Source organism: Epargyreus clarus, unplaced genomic scaffold (assembly GCF_041222505.1).
Source record: "Epargyreus clarus isolate Ecla_fem2 unplaced genomic scaffold, WU_Ecla_fem_2.2 ptg000015l, whole genome shotgun sequence".
NCBI lineage: Eukaryota > Metazoa > Arthropoda > Insecta > Lepidoptera > Hesperiidae > Epargyreus > Epargyreus clarus.
Window position 1 is genome coordinate 1569674 of NW_027332223.1, and position 25068 is coordinate 1594741.

The 25068-nt window shown below is 36.5% G+C and overlaps 1 protein-coding gene across 2 annotated transcripts in view; it reads left to right on the top strand.

Annotated features, from left to right (window-relative positions):
- The window catches only part of Dyrk2 (Dual-specificity tyrosine phosphorylation-regulated kinase 2), a 70864-nt gene that overhangs the window by 36328 nt on the left and 9468 nt on the right, over window positions 1-25068 (top strand). For both annotated transcript variants that reach the window (XM_073080690.1, XM_073080689.1), the window contains exons 3-8: window positions 14347-14510; window positions 15023-15300; window positions 15706-15844; window positions 16613-16784; window positions 19600-19743; window positions 20491-20620. In XM_073080690.1, coding sequence (XP_072936791.1) covers window positions 14347-14510; window positions 15023-15300; window positions 15706-15844; window positions 16613-16784; window positions 19600-19743; window positions 20491-20620 — 1027 coding nt within the window. The remainder of the gene's footprint in view (window positions 1-14346; window positions 14511-15022; window positions 15301-15705; window positions 15845-16612; window positions 16785-19599; window positions 19744-20490; window positions 20621-25068) is intronic.

The following is a 25068-nucleotide window of genomic DNA, read 5'->3' on the forward strand; positions in this document are numbered from 1 at the left end:
ATACACTTCCTAGGAATTGCATACAATGATAGATTATATACATTTCCGTTAACATATAATTAGGTACAGGATAAATATACGCACGATAGACATTACCCTTTTCACATGGGTAAAAATAAGACAAAATACATATTTTTAGCTTCAATAAACGTATCCCTATTCAACGGTATTTCGTTTTACATAAATCACCATTTAAAATCTCTATCCAGAATAATAAAGGCTTTGTTGCGGATTTTCCCTAAGAAGTCCTATACAAATATACCCGTCTTCGTACAAGTTTGAAGTATTCGCTGAACGATGAATAATCTCCACGTTATCTATCCGGGAATCTCTGGAGATCGCAAATGTGGGTCAACGGGCCGCTGTACTTAATTCGACCGAGAAATGGACTGAGAAAAACTGCAAAATGCGTGGATAAATCAACTAAATCTTTGTAGGTTGTAGGTAAGTGCTGTTAGGGATGACGTTTTTTCGAAAAATACTGATTGAATATGACGCGAGTCGCGAATTTTGGCGAAACGATCCGCATAAATATCGATGACAAAATAATCGAATCTATAATCTAAATCTTTCTTTAATCTAGTAATCGATAATAGGGAATATTCGATTTTTTCCTTGTTGTCCTGCACCTTATATAAGCCTTTGGATGTCAATCTCATTTGAGATACAAGACCTACGCTAGATCAATTCATCACGCCATGACGATTGAAAATCGATGTTTTTCGTCTAAAAACCAATTTCGATTCGCTATCCCTGCGCTATATTTGAAACGTAGAATAACGCAATGTAATCTTAATATATGAAAGTGGATGGTTGGTGTTTTTCTTAGATTTATAGACACGTTTGACCGATCACCGTAAAAGTTGGCACATCTAAGTGTTTTTTCATGGAAAGGGTTACACGCTATCACTTTGTTGTAATGGGGATGATTTGTCATGCGAGGTGTCCAGTAAGGTGAACGGTTAGGGCGTATTATATTAGGGCGTATGCATTATTGCCTTAAAATAAGTATATCTTGACAAATTTTAATATAATAGGATTTTTTCTTTCTTTTTGTGTTTTATTCTTACTTATATTTTAATACATACAAAATTTATTACGCACATAGACTTTTCTTGCAACGAACTAGCAAAAAAACGAGATGTAGTTCATCTTCAGTAGTAGGTAAGTGATCACTGCCGTCTATTGGATACCTATGAACAATACCGTCTATTGGATACCAATGAAAATAAGTAATTCTTTTGTGGGTCAATGTATACGTTTTTATAATAAACTGTCTATCAAAATCAGAAATTTGTTTTCAACAACAATTAATAAATTTAAAGTTATTATCAAAAGCAAACTTAGTCGTATAGCTTATTATAAAATTTCTGATTATATTAATGATAAAACAGCTTGGGACTGATCAATAACAAAATTATTAGTTAATTAAGAAAATGTCAAAGTGTAGCGTATCTTGCTGAACAAACTTCTTTTTTTAGATAAATGTAAAGCAAGATACTGGAGCTAATGCTTTATTAATTATATGTAAAAATAATGGCATTTAAAAAAAATGAAAAAGAGAATAATTATTTTTAAAATTAAAAAAGGCTTTCTCAGTAGAGGTCGCGTTCCGATTCGGTAGTAGTTTAAGAAAATATTGTAACTGACAATTTGTAAGTGCCGCCGTTGGCCTATACAAAATAAATATATATTTCATTTCATTTCACCGTATACTACTTGAAGTCAATCACAGATGCGTTACAAGTCAAAGATTAATCTGGTGGCCTCATGTGTAAGGCAGTCGGAATCCGCACCCTTCCGTCGAAGTCCTTCCGCCGAAGCGCAAGAACCGATAACTACAAATATGTGACAGTGATACCATGTTTGAACCATGCTTATTTTGTCACCTTTTACACATACACTCATGTTATTGTGTAAGTCGGGACATTGACTCTATAAAGTCTCAGTGATATAAGCCAGGGACCTCAAAATTAAGTTTTCAGTCGGCTGCCTTAATGTTTTGCGACACGTGAGTAAATGAACATGTACACGACACTACACGAGCGTATATTATGTAAATCAGAGTTCGATGACCTAAATGTAGTAATAGCGTACCCTTTATTTGCGAGAAGCTTCGTAAATGTAATTAAAATGTACTCACTATGTAAATTTATAGGTAGACCTCGTAATTCTACTGTGGAGACTTCAACTGTTTTCATTTTCATTTCATCAACAGACACATCTACTTTTGCCTAAGAACATCGTTGAGTTCTGCTGTGTTCTGGTTTTTGTGATGAGGTGGAGATGACACGAGATACTACATCATCTGAATATGTAATAAGATAATGACTTATCTGTGACCAACGACAAAAAATCTTTGGGGTTGGTTACATTCACATTATTAAGCAGTGATAACCTAGTGGGTAAGAAACTCAGCCTCTCGATCGAGGGGTCCGAGGTTCAAATCCCAGGCACCTCTGATTTTTCGAAGTTATGTGCGTATTAGAAATTAATTATCAGTTGCTTTAACCACTGAAGGAAAACATCGTGAGTAAAGCTGCACACCAGAGAAATATATATAAAAAATCTCAAAGGTGTGTGAAGTTTACCAATACGCACTCTGCCAGCGCGTTGGACTATGGCTTAAGCCGTCTCATTCAGAGAGGAGACCCGTGCCCAGCAGTGGGAAAGTAATAGGTTGATGATTATGATAATAATGACATTCACATTAACAGGCGCAGGCAGTCCCAATGGTCTCTACATATGGTTATTTGCTACTTTAATCCCATTAAAACATGGTAATATATCTTGAAATGCTTTTAAGATTGACATCATTGGTAAAGGAACTAAACAGTAGACATAACTGTGGCGATGTTCAGTTGTTCAACTGTTCAGTTGAATAACAGTACCACCTTTTACTTAAATAACACAGATTTATAAAATACTAGTTATTGCCCGCGGCTTCGCCCGCGTTTAAAAGAAAATAATATGACATACTAATATACATAAAACTGAAAATTCGTACCTTCATTGGAATGACAGTGACGCCTTCTGGCGAAAATTGGTCGTATCAACTCTGAAACCTTCGTGGGCCCATGGACAACAACTTTGCTAAAGATCATAACTTGATCAAATGCATAGTTTACGATTCAATCCTTACTAATATCGATTAAAATAATCGACTTTTTGGTCCAAAACATTTATCTATCCTATAAATATCCTATGTCCTTTTTCGGGTTTTAGACTATCTTTGTACAAAATTTCAATAAAATCGGTACAGTGGCTTAGGCGTGAAGAAGAGACAAACAGACAGACAGAGTTACTTTCGGATTTATAATATTAGTAAGGATATGCGTAACCTTAAAACCATAAACATACGCTAGGTTAAGCGCAGCAGGGCTAGACCTTAATTCATATTAATACGAGTACTTAAACTTTTGCCATTACGTACGAACATTATCATTAAAGTTTAATATTTAATGCAAAAACAGCCTAAATGTTTGGCTCTTGTATTTCCCCAATTTTACTTGTGCTTATAATTACGTAAAGCGTAATTATAAGCTTCTATAATCTAATATCTTACCACGCTTTCATATGCTAGGGTTGTATGTATGTATGTATGTATGTATGTATGTATGTATGTATGTATGTATGTATGTTGAACTCGATTTTTACCCACTTTGAACGGCCCGATTAATTTAATTTCAATTATCAAGAACCCATGACAATACACGATTTAAATAATTTTATCCCATTCTCCTCATCAGGATGCGTCAGGAATCAGGATTACCGATTTTCCTTGTGCGATTTTAGCGTGTCTTTTTGTTGTTTTTGAACTATAATTATTCGTAACATATGACTAATTAATCATACCTATAGAAGGGATTCTACCTTAGTCGATAAGAGATACGTTGCTACTCCTGAAGATGGTCAACTCATAACATTTCAAATGGCACAGAACGTGGAGTGGTGACGAGTAAAAAAATATATTTTTTACAAAATATTTTCCAGAAAACTACTTGATTCTGCCAGACTGTCGGCGACACGTATTCAATCCGACATGAATAGATTAAAGTTGAATACCATGTATTGAATACTGTATCCTATCACACAATGACGGCACCATGACGGCTTTTCGCGGATTGGATGGAGCTCGAGGGCCTCGTTATTTCGCCTGACGTGTGGAAGGCGTGAATCAGCTGATTTTTTTCAGGGGTCCGTAGGTGGAAAATAAAAACCCAAAGTGATGTGATCTTTGAGACCAATCTCACGTAACTTTCTTTGTAATTCAACAGTAGCAAAGGATAATGAAGTCCTCATGATGGTACATAACTACTGCCGCCTAACGAGATGTAACCAACCTCACATAACATGATACTCCTACCTGAAATCGGCCATACGTTACTCTGCTACCCTAAGTATTTAATTGGAACACCTCAGATAAGATTTAGTCTGTATAATTATTTAATCTGTAGATACGTACCCATCTAGACTGTCGCTCTATGATAGTGTGGAACTTTTCGTATGACCAATTTCAGTATCTTACGACATAATCCAAATGTAATGCATCCGATCAAGATTTGAAGGAATGTGGAACTTTCACCGGATACCTACATTTCCAATTCAAAGTAATTTTTAACGCTAAATATAAATAAGGCTATGGTACCTTTTTTTTGTTTACGAGGGGGAAACCTTCAAAAGGTACCCGACGACGTGGGAGCGACGCCGGGTTATGTGGGATTTTTACCGCACTAAAACCCCCCCGGTGGTTGTCCTCAACGCTTGTTGGAAAACTCCGGGATCTCCGAGGGAACACAACCGGAGTCCTCCAAGCGCAATGCCCCGATCGGGCTCTACCCTGGGGGAGCACTTTTGGCTCCTCCCACACCATCTGGTGTTTACGACGGTATGCGACCACACATACCGTCGTCCTTCCCAGGGTTGCTTGCTGGACGGTTCGAGCTTCCACTCTTGCCACCCGCAACCCCGGAAGCCCCCTTTTAGTCGCCTCTTACGACAGGCAGGGGATACCGTAGCCCTATTCTATTCCCGAGACTACAGGGACAAAGGCTGAGGTACCTACGTTGTAAGTTGTTTAAAAATAATCCTGAATATTAAATCCAAAGGCAAATTTCTCGTTTTGAGGTTAAGAAACGCGACTATAATGGATGAATAACGATGAAAAATAACTTACGTGATAAATAAATACATCATTTATCTACTGTTTACGAAATGTATCAACTAAAACCTACTGAACATACAGAACCTTTTTACTATTTAAGACGCCTACAAGATGATTGATATCTTATATCAAAGACGCGAAAATATCTTGGAAAAAGTTCTATTCAACGCCCGATCGCTTTTTCGCTAACTTTGTTGACTCTCAGACAACTCCTTAGTGAATTTCGTTATATTTTCAGCAGGTATATTTTCGTATTTTCTAATATCACGCTTCAATGTCAATGCACTCTCAGCCCTTTGGTGTAAAGGTCTATGAAAGAGTAGGTTCAGATAAAGATGAAAAACTATTTACTTATAAAATTGTCTTAGCACGAATGCGCGTCGGCGTAAAACTGCTATTCAAATTGCGGAGGGGCTTAATTTATTTTAATATTAAAAAGATCAACGAACTATAACTAGTGGAGTCTGTTTATTAACGATAAAATTGAATATAATTTGCGACTTTTGAAAATAAATGCTTTATTGCTGTTTAACATTGGATATATATGAAATATATTTTTTTATGTCGTTCATGTTAGACCACAACTCTTTTTGCTGGATACTGCTGGAGACGAGTCTTTCCATACAACTGTGGGAGTATACAGTGATTACACTACCACGCTGATTCTATGTAGACTGGATTAGCTCGAATGTGGCAGAAACATTCTTTTTTTGTAACAGTAGCCTGATCTTATTGATTAATTTATGAACTTAAACTAATCTAACCTCAGATGCCGGCGATGCATTGGCAAAGCCGGCGATGCATTGGGACTCCTCTGGTGTTGCAAATGTTCATAGGCGACGTTGACTACTTTCCATCAGGTAGCACGTCTGCTTTATCGTTAGGCTCAAACATATAAAAAAAAAGATGCTATCATTGGGAACGCAAGTAGAGAAATATGTTAAATAGGCACGTTGATATACAAGTAATTTAACTGTTTTATGTATCATTTTATAATAAAAGTCCCCTTTTAGGCATTAACTTTATCAACAAAGTAAAGTTTGAGTAAACCGTATAATAAATGCTTTTCTAAATTTATAGTGTATTAAATAAATTTAGACCCTTTGTCTAAATTATAGAGATTATAGTGTCGCTGACCCGTTTTAACTTCGATTAAAATTATCTTTTAAAAGTAAAAATCACAGGCTTCACTTCACTTTGATCTTAAAAGATTTTTGATCTAAAGTCGCTAATTACTCTCTAAAATTTAATTTAACTAAAGAGTGATTAAATAACGAATTTTACTTTGATTCATTTGTTTCATAATAAATAATATAGTAATTAATGTTTTATTAGTAGGTATTTACTATAATTATCTATACTAATATTATAAAGAGGAAAACTTTGTTCGTTTGTTTGATTGTAATGAATAGGCTTAAAACTACTGGCCCGATTTTAAAAATTATTTCACCATTCGAAAGCTACATTATCCACGAGTAACATAGGCTATACTTTATATAATTTATTTGATAAATAGATTTTGAGGCGGTACAAAGTTTGCCGGGTCAGCTAGTATTGAATACAAATAGAAAAACAGATAGTATATTGAGTACAAACATTATATAGGCATAAGAATTATGTATCATTTGAAAACTATGGTTTGATTTATTTGATTATTTTGGTGAGGAATTATTATAACAATCCAGATTTTTGTACTGTGTGGTTACTAGGGAACATAAGTGATAGTATCAGTTCTGTAAAAAAAAGTCGTAAGCCTGAATGAAACATATTTCGAAATGTAAATATTTCTTTAAATAAAACATTTGTGGCTATACCATTCCTTCCAAAACCACAAGTTAACCGTATTTTCCACTTGTGTCTACGTCACAAGTTATGACAGTTATAATGAAATGAAATTCAGGCAGCCGCACGGCTTTTTCGGCTGTCATGTCAATCTGACGTTATTGCATTTCGATCTATATAAGACTCGTACTCTCGTATGAAATTGTGGCTGGAAAATGTATTTTTGCGAAATTCGTTGAACATGCGTTGAATAAGGATAAAATATATTACTTAAGTGGTTAGTAGTTAAATTCCTAGATTTGTTATTATCAGTCTCACTTTTCTATGAATATATGGTCGTCTTAAGGCTCTTTTTCAATGGTTCTTAAAGTCGGTTCTATAATTAGGGCGAGCGAAGCGAGTCCTCTATAATTCGAAAATCTTGCAAGCTTTCCTTCCCTTTTTTGAAAAAACTACAGGGCTTATAAATTTGAAACTTAACATAGTTACTTAAGGTCATGTCTAGATTGGACCAACACGATTGAAATAAGGTTTTGTACACAAAAAAAAAAACACTTTTTTATCAAATTTAAACTTAGTGTAACATTGATGGCTGTATGACTTGGATTATTTTTGTTTAAATAATGGCAGAATAAAAAAAACGTCATGATGAATGCAGACATTTATGACATAATTATGTCAATCAAAAATATGAAAATGCTAACGTGGCAGCGTTTCACCGAGGTTTCACCGGTGTATTTTAAAAGCGTTTGGTTACAAGGTTTTCTTTGTTTTATAATATAGGAGTAGCCGACGAGCATACAGTCCATATGATGGTAAGTGGCTACTGCCGCCCATGGACATCTGTAATTAACAGAGGTCGGCCACAGAAGCGCCGCTCCCCTGAGGACTAAACTGGAACGTCTCAGATAAGTTTTTTTTTAATAATATATGAGTAGCAGACGAGCATGCAGTTCACCTGTAGTAAGTGGCTACAGCCGTCCATGGACATCTGCAATCAAACCCAGATAGGATTACATATTCCTACGTGAGGTCGGCCACAGATGCGCCGTTACCCCTGGACTAAACTGGACTAAGCTGGAACGCCTCAAAAAATCATGTTACCCTTACCACACTTTTCGAACCAGAACACACCGCTGCTGTTATGAGGCAGAACTAGGTGTGGCGGTGGTGCTGCCGGAGTCGAACCACATAGGGTTCTACCACCTTAATTTAAACTATCCATCCGATTTATTTAGTGTCAAAGAAAAAGTTAATCTATTTACAATATGCGTACCGAAAATGTATCTAATTAATTACTATTCATATAAAATTTGAATTATACATCGTATGGTAGGTACATCAATATAGCTCTGACAACTAAGTATAGTATAGCCATATCTTTATGAATTGTATTCTCCAGGTTATACTGGTGTACTTATAGACTAATGCTGTAAAGTTTCATTCAAATCCGATTAATATAAGGCACAAACATCCATCCATACTCACAAACTTTCGCCTTTATAATATTCGTTGGATATTATAAATGTTTTGACGCAGTGCAGTTTCAAAAACTCCACATATCCGATTAATCTAAGTTTTTGTTTACAGTGGGAAATTATAAAACGATCAAATAAAAAAAAACCTTAGCGACTGATAATGACATACTGTTTTAATAACTTGCGCGACTACATTACTAAGTGAGCGACTACATTACTAAGTGAGCGACTGGAAATATAGAGAGGCAACTTTAGTATTAAGATAGATTAGGTTTTTGTAATTGAATTGGTTAGGTTGGAACATATAAGACAATATAAAACGAAGCGAGCAGGGCGCGACAGCGCCCAGCGAGCGGGTGGGCCCAATCTGTATGAATTCAGATTTTACCTTTATTCATGATCAATGACATGAGCACACAATATTCTAGTATTATAGTATTTTTCAAAGTGATTTTTGTATTCGAAACACTTCATTTAAAAAAAAAATGCGGCTCAGTATTAAAAAAAAACATTTGCTAAATATTGAATAAAACGCAGGACGTAATGTTTACACTTAGAAAAATATTAGGTCGCTCAAATTAATGTTTGTAAGTTGCTGTTCTGTTGATTTCTCGTCACTCGCAGCCAGTTGCTCCCTTAGTACCTAATACTATAACCAAAATACATTATTTTTGTCATTCAAAACTTTTATTTGCAGTCACTCGTTTAAATACTATCCGTTTAGAATCCATCCGCAAATTTCATTTCCATCGTCAAAAAATACTTTGTTTGTGGCAAAAAGCCCAGTGACAAATTTACAATTTAGCGACTATCACATTGTGTTTTACGGAAATTCGTTCCTGTATTGTATAGAATTGGTTATGTTAGGTAGAAACATAAAAGAAAATACAAAACTAATTGAGCAGGCCACACACATAATTCATTAATTTAATTCATAAATTTAATAGTTAATTTAACAATTGATAAAAATGTTATTTAATAGAATTAATTAGTAGCTCATTCGCAGCTTTACGGAATGTATCCCTCGGAGATTTAGTAAATTAAAGAAGTCGTGGTGAATTCAACATTCACTGATAAATGACCCAAATCGACATGAAGAGAATAATAAAGGTCATTCACCATCTTGTTGATTGGTAACAGACCCCAGATTAACTTATAATGTACTGCGTTTCAGACATCCACAATAGCTTATACCTATATATACTTAAAAAATATTTTTTGCAAATCAGACGCAATAATTTTATAAGTATGGCGGAGTTTAAATTCAAGAGTAAAAAGATACCAAGGATAAATCGCAAAAAAATTACAATCCCAAAAAATGGATCTAATATAAGTTATCCACCACAAGCATTTAAAGTGGTTCTGGTTCTGGATCAAAGGTAGCTTTGCTCTTCATAGGTCTTCTGACGAAAGGTAGATTTAATAATTTATTGTTAATTAATAAGTGACCACATCATCTTTGATATAGGATCTTAAACTGAATATACTCGTACCATTCACGATACGCGAGCCCTTATAAAGCTGCGCTTTTTGCTAGTATAATTAATGTATTTGTAAGACAAGTTTTAGCGTCTTACTTATAGTTTTAGTTACATTAGCTTACTACTTACACTTAACTAAGATGAGATGGAGGCACACTGGTATTACGTGCCTTTCTACTGTACTCGGGTAGGCTTTGAGCGTTCTACTACACTGCCCCAAAGCAAGTAGTGGAGGATTTTACAATGCTTAATGATCAGATAAAATTTAAAATTTTATCGGATACGGTGGATTACAAATATGAACTTCTGATAAAAAGTCCGGACTCGCACTATTGGAAATCTGTCACTAAACTAAGTTAAAGATAGTTATCTGGATATTTTTATTTTCCTTTTTTTACATGACACTATGATGATAAATGTTGTATTTTAGGGCGTTTGCCTTGCCACGCGGGTATATATTTTCCACATGCGTGAATGGATCCTTCGTCTTTACGCGCATCGCATGCGTGTGATTTGCATGACAGGAAAATAATTTAGGCATCGATTGGATACTACTGGCATGCATGCGGTTAAAACCCGCGTGATAAGAAGTCAGTTTCCTTGGTATCCTTATGTCAGTTGCTTTGTTTATGTTTTGTTAATGCAATGTGGCCACGTGTATGCAAATACGCGTGCAGTCGAGGTCGCAGGAGCCCGGCTGAGCCGGCTGGAGCGACCTGCCCTTGACCTCCTCTGCGCGGAAGCTTCCACAGATAGGGCTACGCCTCTATTATTATGTTAATATTTAAACAGAATCCTTTGACGTGCTTCGTGTTAATTTGTAAATTGAAATTATTTAAAATACGAATGTTTTATTTGGGACAATTTGGCGAAATAAAAAAGTTAAGCAATCTCACAGGTTATTTAAGTGATCAGCGATTGATATTGATTTTATAAGATAGAAATTATAGGTAGAAAAAAATCAAATATGTGTGCATAAAAGCAACGCAGTTAAAAGTATGAATCAAGAAAATATTCTTGTAGTGATGTTCAGAGGACAGTCGTGGTCACATACCATCTTGCCCTAAGAATAAGGTTAAACTTGTTTTTCCAAACACGCACTTCTACTTTTATCACCTGCGACCCCTGAAGCCCATTTTTAGTCGCATCTTACGACAGACAAGGGATACCGTAGCTCTAGTAGATTAAAGGGATAATTGGTATCAGCCCTATATAATCTTAAATATAATGATTGCTCGCGGCGCTACGCTCTCAATTCTAATGGCTCAACGGCTTAGAGCTCTATTCTTAGAAAACGAGAAGGTCTCGTGTTTTGACACTGAGTTATATTTAAAGTTATTGCTCTGCCCGCAAGATTTAAGGCTAAGTAAGTTGTGGTAAGGGAGACATACTTTTCTGCGGCGTTCCAGCTTAGTCCTCAGGAGTAGCTGCGCGTCAGCGAATCTGATCCTGTCTGAGGTTGATAGATGTTCATGAGCGGATTATAGATGTTCATGCAGTCCGTATGATGGTAAGTGGTTACTAACTGCATGCTGGTCCGCTGCTCCTATGTTATGAAAAGGGGTGATAATCCGTATCTTTCCGTACATCCTTTTACCATGTAAAATGTTAGTGCCACATCCCAACTTTTAATATCAATGCAAATATGACTTTGTCTCTTTGTTGCTACACTGTTACGCCTTACCTACATAACCGATTTTCATGAAATTTTGTTAACCCGTTATCAGGAGTTCAGAAAAGGACATAGTCTACTTTTTATCCGAAAAAAGTACAGTTCCCGAGGGATAGATGAAAACCACTTACGGCGAGTGAAGCTGATGGTAGAAGCTAGTGTTGAATAGAGTGGAATAACTATATTTCAATAGAATGATGACGTATGGTCTAACATAATATCTAACTATAATGGATTTGTGGCCTATGTTCATAAGCATAATGTAAATTTCGTGCCACTATCGTATCATTTACAAGCGAACGTCCAAAACTACTTAGCGGATTTCAATGAAAATAAGAATGTATGGAATATTTGGAAGCTGAAGCCAGTTATCAAATGTATCAACTGTTAAACTTTTGCGTGTTTGGCAAAGATCTCCCTGTGTGCTAGGTGATCTTGCCCAGGAGCTGCTGTGCTTCGACAGTCTCCGGTCTGAGCTTGTATATATGCAAGATGTTGAAAAAGCATCAATAGCTTGATTCAAAATACATGTTGCGCCATCTCTTGGCGAGTAGCGGATAGTCGCCACGCGTGTATTCGACTAAACGAAAAGACTCTGGCATATGAATTCTCTCTACAATGCAATCAAAATTACTACATACTTTATCACGATACATACTGGTAATTATAATAAACCATTAAATTTGTAAACGACGCGCAGAAATTACCTAATTAATTTGGATTGTTTACAAAATATCGTAGTTAGCCTAATTTTAAGCTTAATTGTTCTATTCAGCAAAGAACACTGGTACCTTTCGAAAATACTTTGTAAGGGATATTGCTAAAGTTATTGAGTAAACGTTTGTTTTCTTTTGTGCCCTTATAGAAGCACATTTACTCCAGTAACCGTTGACTTGCAGTTTAAGTAATTTAAGCTTACCGTCACATATTAAATTGAAATTTATAAAGATTACACGTACAATATAAATATATTACGTTATTTGACGGCCCGCGTGGCGGAGCGGATTATATACAGAAAAATGAACTGTTATTATAGATTTATACTTATAAGCTTCGAAACTGAAGCTTTTAATAACATTTGATTTAAGAACTTTAAAAAAAAATATATATGTTAGGCCCGAAACAGATACTTATCAATATTCATCATTAAAATATTTGTCTGGCCAGAAATTGAATCCGGGATCGTGTACAGGATATTAAATCAATTATAGAATTATTATTGTAGTACAGAGGTCATCGACCTAATTAAAAACGGAACAAATTTCGTTGACTTTGGGGTCGCGTTTATGCACGAACAACCAAATAACTTGGTTTGTTAGCATTTTTCGTTTTTAAACCCCAGTACATTATATAGGTAAAGAAAGGCACAATTAGTCCTTTGCTAGTGTTACCAAATAACAACATTTTACTAAAACCCCTACTAAGCGGGTAATCCTCACAAACATAACCTAAAGACAACATATTTTGTTCTTCAAATAAATTTTGTTTTTCTAAGGTTTTAAGATTATGAATTTGAATATACTAAAACCTACTTAAACTTTTGTCATAACTTCGGTTATCTCTTAACAAAGACATCCATAAACTAAGTCAGGAAATAATAATATGAAATAAAAGACACCTAATTTTACAAATTAGGTACGAGCACACCCCAATTCCGTAGGGAAGTGTTTGTGCGCAAACAAATATTTCTCTTCGGAGTGTTTGACCACGTGTAACGCAGCCGATCCCTAATCGTGGTTTATCGGGAGGTCGGAGGGATTGAGCACGCGAGGACGAAAGTAATTAACTTTGAACACATAGGCAAGGAGTTGAGAATAGAAAAACATGTATTTAACATGAAAAAAGAAGATGGCCATTAATTAAGGTGTACTATGCCCTAAACTTCACTCACTTCGAGATGACACCCGTGCAATGTAGTGGGACTGTAATGGGTTCATGACGAAGGTGACAAACAGAATAACATATTTACTTATGTTACACAAATATTTGAATGAATTGACTACGCAATATGTAGCCTGTGGATTCATTTCTAAAAATATAATCTCATATTTAATAAGTAAATATATCACATTAAAAATTAAAAAGGACACATTTGTTTTCTATTTCTTTTTAAACGCCAAAAAGTAATCACGAAATCTCTCTTTTAAGTATTCGGCCAAAAACCAATAATACTTTGTAAAAACCTTAAGTTTATCTGTAAGCCGTTATTACTGAGCTTGTGTTTCAGCGACAACACATCCCAAACAGAATCGAATCAATTTCTCCAATTTTCCCGAAGCCCGAACAAACAAGGTGGAACGTGCCCCGCATACAGCGACAAATACATCGCCATGAAATTAATAGTGTTTGGAACTCATTATCTGAGACAATGACAATGCGCGATAGTAATTAGTATTTAAGAGGTTGAAGGGGATAGAACACTTTGTTGTTCGACACCAAAGGAACCACTGTCACAACTGTTTTTGCCTAACAACAGCCGTGTTAAGCGTGCTATGTTCCGCTTTGAAAGGTGTGGTAAGGGTACTTACCTGAGTCCAGTGGCGGCGTAAGACCTAAATTGTATGTGGGAAAAATACATTTTGCGGGGGCCTCTGCCACAATCCAATGTAAACAGTTGCGGACTAAACATTTTTTTCTTTTTTCTTCCAACTTAGTCTTCAGGTAGAAATCTACTTGTGTTTGGAGTTGGTTACAGATGTGCATGAACAGCAGTACCTATTGTCTATCCTCGTAAAATTTATGTTAAATTGTGTCAAAAATTGTCCACAGAAGCCCTAAAAGTTTACAGCGAGAGGCTGACGGAGTGGGAGCGGACGGAGATCCGCAAGTACCCTGAAGTATGGTTCCTGGGCCTGGACGCCAGCAAGGTGCAGGCGCGCTCCAACCTGCCCAACAACTGCGGGTTCGATGACGAGAATGGCAGTTACAATAAGGTAAGCTGGTTGCCACAGTAAGGTTTTAGAGTTTAGAGCCTCTGGTTCACGAAACTTATAAGAGTAGTAGGTATTATGTGTTGTTGTGTTTTTGTTTGAAATGCGTAGGGATGGATCACTCTCATTACGCCTATTGTGGAGACTGCATGCTGGTTTTAAAATTAATTAAAATTTCTAATACAGAAATTAATGGACCCTTCTCAAGGTTTTGCCAAAAACATTTATCCCTATACGTTAAAAGATAATGAGTAAAACCTTTAACATTGTAATTATTATACGAATTAAAAGCCTTTTCCTTTTGCGTTGTAATTATCTGTTTTCAAAGTACTTTACCGTTTAGGTAAAGGTGTCTAAAATAAGCTAACCTTCAAGCCGTAATCCAAAACGGAAAACTAAAATACTTAAGTACAATTTTGAATCTATATTATTAAAATTAGTCTTCACATATACCTACACGCCTCAAACAAATATTCCTTCAAAGTTATTAAATAAAAAAAATATTTTTATTCCAGCAAATCCACGACCACATAGCATATCGTTACGAAATCCTAGAAGTGATCGGGAAGGGTTCCTTCGGGCAAGTGATCCGGGCGCTGGACCACCGCAACGGGACCCAGGTGGCGATCAAGATTATCAGGAACAAGAAGCGGTTCCACCACCAGGCGCTGGTGGAGGTGCGGGTGCTCGACCACCTCCGGCTGAAGGACAAGGAGCAAGCGCATAACGTCATCCATATGCTGGATTACTTCTACTTTAGGAACCATTTGTGCATTAGCTTCGAGCTTATGAGGTAAGTTCGAGTTTTGTTTAGCGAAGAACTTTATTAATATCTGAAGATGGTCAAATTAGAAAATTATCCAATGCCGATTGGTGGAAGGAGCTACGGGATAGGTTTCAATACGTAAATAATAAAATCAAAGCGAGCGATTTCCTTCTTCCTAATTCCAGAATAACAATCAGAACCGACGCTTAAATGTGTTTTCCTCCAAGGCACGAAAGTATACATAAAATTTAGTCACAAGCGGTCACCCATCCAACTCCCGACACCATCCGTCGTTAATTAACTTTCATGATTAGTTACAATCTAATAAATATTTCACCATATATCCACACTTCCTATTTTTTTCTACATACTTGTATGTCACCTAATTCTGGACGGACTTATCTAATGCTTAACTTATTTCTATAATTACAGCATCAACCTATACGAGTTGATCAAAAAGAACAACTACCAAGGTTTCAGCCTGTGCCTCATCAGGCGGTTCGCCAGCTCCCTGCTTCGCTGCCTGAGGCTACTGGAAGCCGAGAACATCATTCACTGTGATTTGAAACCTGTAAGTTAAAATAAGAATTAGATAATAATTTAGTATCATAACATAATTAGTAGCAATGATACCCTAATGGTTAAGAAACTCGGCATCTCGATTGAAAGGTCCGAGGTTCAAATCCCAGGCACGCACCTCGGATTTTTCAAGGCTATGTACATATTAGGAATGAATTATTACTTGCTTAAACGGTGGAGGAAAACATCGTGAGGAAACCTGCACACCTGAGAGATTTATAAAAAAAATGGTATGTGTAGTCTGCCAATACGCAATTGCCCAGCGCGGTAGACTATGGCCTAATTCTTCTCATGCTGAGAGGAGACCCGTGCCCAGCAGTGTGACCATAACGGGTTGACGATGTTGAACACAATTATATCAACTTTAAGTGTTTATTAGTTCAACAAGTAATACCACGGGTATCATGCGGAATTATGGTATTGAAGTATTCTAAATATAGAGCATCTATTTACATAAAATGAATAATCCGTCAAAGAAGTTGCATTCTTCTATTGAGATTCATGCTCAATAGGTGAATTGCTGATATATCGTACTTTTTATTGATATTATAGTAACCAAGGCCGTTGACGGATTGACGACCAACTTTAAACTGGTGACTATGGAAGTCGACCCAAACATGATCTGTCCTGTCGGAACATTTACTTAAGTTATTTCCCTTTATGATTTTTGATTGATTGGTTTTTAGTTATTATGTAAAACAATCGTATGCTTAATCACTCAGTTCGACTACGATTTTAAAGGTTCCTTATTCATTTCCAGGAGAACATCCTCCTCAAAGCCCGTGGCAGCTCCTCCATCAAGGTGATCGACTTCGGCAGCTCCTGCTACACGCACGCGCGGGTCTACACCTACATCCAGTCGAGGTTCTACCGCAGCCCGGAGGTCATCCTGGGACTGCAGTACGGCACCCCGATTGATATGTGGAGTATGGGTAAGTTTTGGAAAATTGATCTAACCGATGAGGTTTTTTTTATAAAATAAAAGCAGTAAACGAGTAGTAAGTAGAGTGGCAATTGCCTCCCATAGACAAAAGACATCTATTATTAAGCCTAGATAAAATTGACCATACATCGACCGTAGATACCTTGGATGAATGTCTCCCTTACCACAAACCCCGTAAACTACAATACAAAAGCTTATAATGCTGCTAGTATTCATGAAAATTTTAAGCGCTTATTAAGCTTTTAGGTCAAAGTTACTTAACGAATGCAACTGATTATATTAAACAAATAATAATAAATAAAAGTAAAATGAAATGACAAACATCTCGTTCCAAAACTTTTAAACAGGACAACGTAATTCCAAAAATGTCGTCAACTTAAAGCAATACGGATATAAATCAAGCGTGGCAAACTGGATAATCAGTATTTGTGATTACACTTGTACTCGATTCACTAAGTCGTGTCATGTAGTTCTTATTAACAGAGCAGTATGGATGGAAAGTGCTTAAGTCAAATGCCATCCTGAGTTGCAATGAATACTCATGTCGCCTTTCTCTGCTTTCTACGTTGCGTAAGGATGACGACACATTATCACATAGTTAGCATCGACCTGATGTTCTACTTTGTAAGTGGCCGTTTAGAGTTACATAGAATCGACAAACGAAACACTAAAACCTCGTCTGTCTGGCCATAAGTTCATAGTACAAGGAAAGAAAGTTAAAATTTCGTATTTACAAAATTAGGTTGGTAGATTACAGAATTCTGGTTGTTGGTCAAGTTTATTGAAGGAAAGAATGACTGTTTCATGTAAAGAAAGGACACAATAGATTTATATACTTACAGTAACATTTTAAGATTACCTACTTGTTCTTCTCCAGTAACGTGTCTTTCTTAAGACTAGACGAAGACTGAAACACGTAAGTCTGCCGTAAATATCTCCCAAATTTAAATATTTCCCTGTGCTCTCTGCATAAACCTTAACCTCGCCGAAAAAATTGAAATTTTCAGTGGTTACATTGAATCGAAATGTCTTTAATGACCATGGAAGTTTATAAAGGATTCGACCCTTCGATCACCCTCTTTAAACTTTTACGTAGAAAATAACGAGTTTTTGGCGGTCGCGGAACTAGAAGCACCTTCTTGGGTAATCATGCACCTCAATACCTGTTAATAGCAGCAGGATGATTTGGCGAGCAATTCCGTCCACTTGCCATTTAAGGCACGGTGCGTCTCCAAGAAACATTGCTAATGGATATTTACGATGTCGCTTACGAAACGATGGCATTAAATAAATACTAGAAATGCCGTTTATGGGACCATGGGACTGCGAGGATTTGATGTCGCAATATTCAATGTTTATGTTGTTGATAATTGTGCGTAGTGATTCGTTTTTATAAGATTGCGGTAATGAGTACATCGCCTAAGAAAGTGGTAATGACAGAGCCCTTATTATACATTAAAATTTTGAAGGTAGTACGACTTTGTTGTACGACTTTGGCGGCACCACTACCACACCTATTTCTACGTTATAACGCTGCTGTGTTCCAATTTGAAGGATGTGATAAGGGAGACATACTTTTCCGAGGCGTTCCAGCTTAGTCATCAAGGGAAGCGGCGCATCTGTGGCCACCCTCAGGTAGAATTATAATTCTATCTGGGGTTGATTACAGTTGTCCATAACCACTTACCATTAGGTGAACTGCATGCTCATCTGCTACGCCTATATTATAAAAAAAAATCTTAATTTGCTAATACAATTAAAAATTCTTAAATGCATTTTCAAACACAACAATAATCATTTCTCCGAGGCAGCAAGTTGCAGTCAGAAGTCAAGACTAATGGCCGCATTACCAAATAATCTCATCGTTCAAAATAATTACAAAATTGACACTCGAGAACAACAGCGGCGGGTCAAGATTATTCGCAGTCCGAAAAGAATTTGAGAAGGTCATTAGTCAAGTCATAAGAACAGGCACAAGGCCGCCTTTAGAACTAATGAATGCTTTTGAATTCTGGGAGTTTCATAAAATATTATAGCGCGTACACTTGCGAGCGTTGTCATTGATTTATTTATGACTTCTATCTGTCATTTGTGGTACACACACTGATGTATTTGCCCGCATGCACGAATGCATTTGCACCTGTCGCATGCACCGACGAAATTTAAGGCGTCGTAAATAACTTCATAACATAAATAAAATTATTAAAAAAATAAGAAAGTGTTAAAATATCTAACATTAAATTAATGACAATAATTCTGAATACTAGATACAGTTCGCTATTGTACTCCAGTAAAAATAATTTGCATAATATGCATAATGCAATAATCATTTTCAAGTAAGTCTTAATAATTAATTATATTGCGACTTTTTTATTGAGACTTGAGGATTAATTTAAGCACCATTTTTAAAATAAAATCAAGTAAATTAATTTATTAAATTTAAAATTCCTTTATTTCAGGCAACTAAAGACCTATATAATGTGTTATAGTTAGTAACAGATTACTTAAATGCTTATATGCTAATAAAACCTGGCCAAACATTTTATTTGTCACTCGATAAAATTTCTACCCAGACGGACATTGACAGACGGACGGACGGACACGGACGGACGGAGACGGACGGATGGACGGTGTTAGACATCGTACTATGAGTAACTAACAAATTTATCAGTAAAGTCTAATTGCCAATGTAATGTATGAATGTTTTATTCGATAATTATAAATTTTATTTTTATTCTTATTCAAGCTGATCAATGTAGAACGCAGGTTAGGTAGAGAGATATATCTGATTTTATTTGTCCCAGGTTGCATCCTAGCTGAGTTGCACACGGGGTACCCGCTGTTCCCCGGTGAGAACGAGGCAGAGCAGCTGGCGTGTATAATGGAGCTGTTGGGCCCGCCGCCACCGGACCTACTGCTCCACGCCACAAGGAAGAGACTGTTCTTTGGTAAGTGCTACAGAAGCAGCATGCAACCCAGTCTGGTTTTGTACGATCAAATCGGTAATGGATATTAGAAAATAACTATAGCTCGGCAACTTAGTAGACATTAAAATACATTTTCAGTAAGTATATAAAAAGTTTCTTAGATGTATTGATATTTTAAGACTAAATCCATATTTATTGCCATTGACCGGCCAATGAACCCAAAAATGAATTACACATGTAAAGCTACCTAAGAAGTGAAACTACTTATGGCGACTTTATCAAAATTATTTACGTAGATTCTTCATTGGACATAATTTTAATGAGATTACGGTTCTTCGTGTTGTTGATTTTTGGATCATATGTTTCCATGGAAGTTATAGTTGATTATAGAAAATAGCACAAGAATTAGGCGGATACATTTTACTGTAGGTACGTACCTATTAAGCTTAGTTTGCTTCGGTCAACACATTGACTCTACATTTCTAGTAGAAGCCTACGATATGTAATTTAGTTCTACAGTAATCATGTCCAGTCAGCCAAGTTCAGGCTTTGTAAAAAAGGTTATTATTTGATTTATAAGAAAAAAAGAAATGTAAATCTTTGGTTTTGTAAAAAAAAAATGTTTCCAGTCTATTGTCACTTAAGCTTATTTTGGAAGCTATGTCGGTGACTTTTGTTCTCCTACGGATTTCCTCGTTACGGATTTTGTCGCGTAGGGAATATACCATACATTGTAAGCAAACCATTAATTAAAGGTTATGATAACAGACTCAAAGGGCTCACCGCGGACGGTGACCAACTCGAAGGGTCGCAAGCGGCGGCCCGGCTCGCGCAGCCTGGCCACCGCGCTGCGCACCGACGACCCCGCCTTCCTGCACTTCTTACACCGATGCTTAGAGTGAGTACCATATAAACTTGTATCATTGAGAAGTTGAGTAGTGAATAATTGAAGAAGGTCGTTGAACTGTGGTAGAGTAGAACTGTGGTGGAGAACTAGTTTTGTTCGACCAGGGTTGATTGGAATTCAAGTATGATAAAACCAACGTCTGCCTACGTAAGCATTGTTGTATTCTAGTGTGAATAGTAGGAAGAGTGTGGTAAGGAAGACGCACGTATACGCATTCTAACTAATGTATACATTTGCCACTGTCATCAACGACCGTCGATCTATAGACCAACCCTTAGACCACATCAATCGATCATCTCTTAACCCTGAAAGGTAAAGCAATGCATCCTGTACAACTCTAATTTTATCTGGGATTGATTACATACTTTTACGAGCAATGTCGACATGTTATCATGGATACAAAAGGCTCTACTTTATCTCTCCCTTAGTATGTAACTGAGGGAGAAATGAAGAAGAGTGTAAGTGAAGCTCATAGCACCGTCACGATTCGAATAAAAATAAGAGTTATGCGACCACGCTAGCATTCACGCAGCGTAGATTCGGTTCCCAGTTGAAGTTAACGGCTTGTTTTAATTACTTCTACGTCTTGCATGCTAAACGATCAGATTTTCTCTTTCCACTTACGTTAATGAAGGTGTGAACTAGGCGTGTGTAGATTAAATACGAGATGTCGTTTGCGTAATCATGAGAAGTGTAGAAGTGTACGCACTTATTAAGTAACGTCTTGTGTTACTGTGCGTAAGTGGAGTGAAACGGTGGTCGGTGACATCATTGTCAAGTCGTTGAATTGGACCGGGCTGTGTAGTGTCGGGTTATAAGCAGAGCCAGATTGGGAAAGGCGAGGCTGCTGCCCCGGGCCCCGACAATAGAGATAAAATAATATCTAAATTTCAACGGGCGAGTTTTATTTTTATTTACAAAAATCTGTTTTCGCATTTTTAACGACGATACTTGCAATTGTATAATTACTACACTCATTTTTGAAATAATTTTATTTATTGAAAATATATTTTGAAAGATTTCACGGAAAAAATGTTCCTTTATTTTGTTGCCCTTAGGCCACATCCCCAAATCCGGCCCTGATTATAACTCATGGATAATGCATTGGTGATATTTCAATTATTTGCGGGTGAAAACGGACTCGTCTTCGATCAATAGATAAAGATAAAAAAGTTTTAGTGAATTGTCTAATTAGAAAATCTGGACAACCGCTAATGTAATGTGACATCAACAAATTAAGCGGTCACTCTGGCAGTAAGAGTGTTCTAGATTCGATCCTAGGTCATGCACACATCTAAATATGAATCTGGATGATTTTGTACTCATTTTTATATCTTTAGCATCTACGACACGTAAACTGAGCGTGGGACAAAAAAGCATAGTTTCGTTTAAAAAATGTCTGTCCCACTCAGACTTATGATGCAACAGTTGCAAATGAAAATGAATCATGTTTGCATTGACAACTCACTTGCATGTTAACAAATATGAAACAATCGTATACTTTTCGCATCTCTTATGCCAACGGACCTAGTTGCAACAGGTTCAGATTTCTATTTTATATAATAAAAATCGATTTTATAATGTCTACGTAGAAAGTTAACTTTAATACGACTTTTATGACGATTTGCAAATGTTTAGCATTAGTGTATCGTTAATTTTGTGTAGAATTGATTATACATAGATATTCTATTGAAAATATTGTGTTAAATAGATCGAAAGAAAGATTTAGATAGAAAGGTGATAGGAGTAATTTGCCAAATACTTGATGGTCCAAGGCAAGATGAAAATGTGTTAATGGACCATTATGATAATATTAAGAACCCATGCTCAAACTAAAGTGTTTTTATAATATAGAAGTAGCCAACGATCATGCGTCCACTTGATGGTACGTGGCTAGTGCAGCTGATGGATATCTTAATAAACCCCATATAAGATTAGATTCCTATCTAAGGTCGGCCTAGGGTTTCCTTGCATACTTATAACTCTCTTATCAACCCTTTGACAAGAGCGCTTACCGTTGCTGTTCTTAGGCCGAAATCTGTGGTCCCTTTGAAGTCGAATCACAAGGGTTTCTGTCAACATCAATAGGCAGGAATAGATGTGGCAGTGGTGCCTCCGGAAATGCAGTAAAGTGTGTTTCCAAATTACATTTCTACTCCAGATTAACTCTGTGGTCTATCGAACTTATTGAGAGGCCACAGCTGTTATCTCACAGGTGATAATGTGGGTTCATCGACCGAATGACTTAATATGCATCAGATTATGTAAATGTAATATAGTGGATGCAAATTTGTTGCAAATGGTTGCGAATAAGAGGTTTCTTTTTTGGTTTTGGTATTGTTAGTATGTATTACTTTTCGTTGTGTCAGTATGAATTTTTCACATGTAACCGAGAGCTGTGCAATAAAGAGTATGGGGTCAGAATCCTGATTAGGCAATTATCTAAAGGATTTAAATAATCTGTTATTAATAATGTGTATAACAAGTGTACGGCGTTTTCATTATGTGTTATTGATTCATATTTGGAAAGCTGTAAAAACATCTGCTATTCTGACCTGGTTTAAACTTTATTTTTACAATAAATTATAGTTGTATTGTGTGCTAAAACTGTCAAAATAAATCATTTAATCGTCGTGTAAATGAATAAATTCCTTGTGAGAATAAAACTTATATCGTAAATACCTTTAAAAAAATCGGTTAACAATTTTGATGCTACATCCGAATATAGCGAAGTAAAAGTAAAGAAGGAGTTTTATGTCTGCGCCTAAATTGTCAGGGAAAAGTAGGTTTATCTATTTATGTGGTTATAAAACTTAATTGAGGTTATTTTGTTAGTCGGTTAGTAGGAAGAGTGTAATCAAAAATTCGATTCGTCTGCGTCCAAATGCCGACATAAAGTAATTAAAACATAAAGGTGTCTGTCTTACTTAATACCCGTTATTAATAATAAGGAATGAAATTGGCAATTTTGCGCCAAACTTAGACACACACCTGTCGCAGGGGCAATCTAGGGTGCATGGCTTTCATGGCGTTATCGGGAGTACCTCTACACAATTGCCTATCGTGTAGTGTTCCAGAGTATGTTGTCCTGCTTAGGTAATGGCGGTAGGGGCAATCTAGGGACCGATGGTGGTCTCGCGCCACTGCCACCCTGCCGCATCGCCGATCTCGAAAATTGCCCCTGCTTGCCTACACACATCACAATTAAGAAGGCAATCAAGCCAAGATCGTAAGTAAATATAACCGCTTATACCCTAGATTGCCCCTGCGGTAGGTGTACCCACACTCCACAGCCTTTAGAGGCTCTGTCTGCCTACTAGTGGGCAATGTCAAAAAATGTTCTTTGGTAAGCAAAATTTGGATAGGCTTTATTATTAAGGGGCGGAAGTAAGTAAGCACTTTATTACGTTACGAAGAAAACCCCCAGATTAGATTGGATTCCTACCTGAGGTTGGCCTTAAAACGCCTCGTATAAATCCACCTATTTGAACCACAGAAGGTTCTACCACCTTCAACGGTAGAGTTAAATTGAGATGAGATAGGACCACCGTACGTAACACGTCACTAACCGTACGTGTGTTTCCCACAAATAAATTAAAGTGAAAATATTCTACTTTTAATCTTTAAGATTTGCATCGAATTCGTTAATTAAACTGCATAAACGTTTCTTGATACATACATTAGTTTGCAGATTATATGGTTATTCGGTAGGTGTTATGTAACCTTACTTCAAATGAATAAGGTTTAAACTCAGCCTATTCATTTCTGTAATTGTGAATTAATTTTGTTCGGAAGAAAAGGTGCTTGTCGTACGATTACTGTGATGCGAGCTGCGAGAAAATATAAGTAAGGGACTTTCACGTAATAGGTAGAAACGACATATTTGCATATAAGGAACAATAACAAAATATTACTTTATAAATATGAAAAAAATGAATGAAATGAAATGTATGTTGAATTTAAAAGTCATTTAAGTTTGCCTGAATGGCTGTTCTCTAGCGTAGAGTTCAGAATTTTTAACTGTAGTTTCTTACCAAAAAAGCACCATCCATATCGCTTCTCGCTAATCGCTTGCGATCTAACGTGACTTAACCATGAACGTAGCAAAAAGCCCCAACTTTCTCTGCAAGTTCACACATTTTTATCACAATTTGTGGGAGTCAGAGAGGGAAGGTTGGGCATTGTTACGAGCATCAACACCCGAGTGGGTGAATGGGGGCAAGAAGGTCATTGAGCTGTAGTAAGTGGGTCTTCCTACTAATTAATTGTTTGCCTCTAAGGTGAAGTGTGAACAGCTCGTGAGTAAAAGTTGTTTGGTGTTTGCTGGGTATTGTTGATGGGTATTGGATATAGTTCTTTTTCAAATGTTAATTAGATGGTGTTGAAGAACCTATTAACAACAACATCCATTATCAACCTTTTTTTGACGAGGGGGAAAA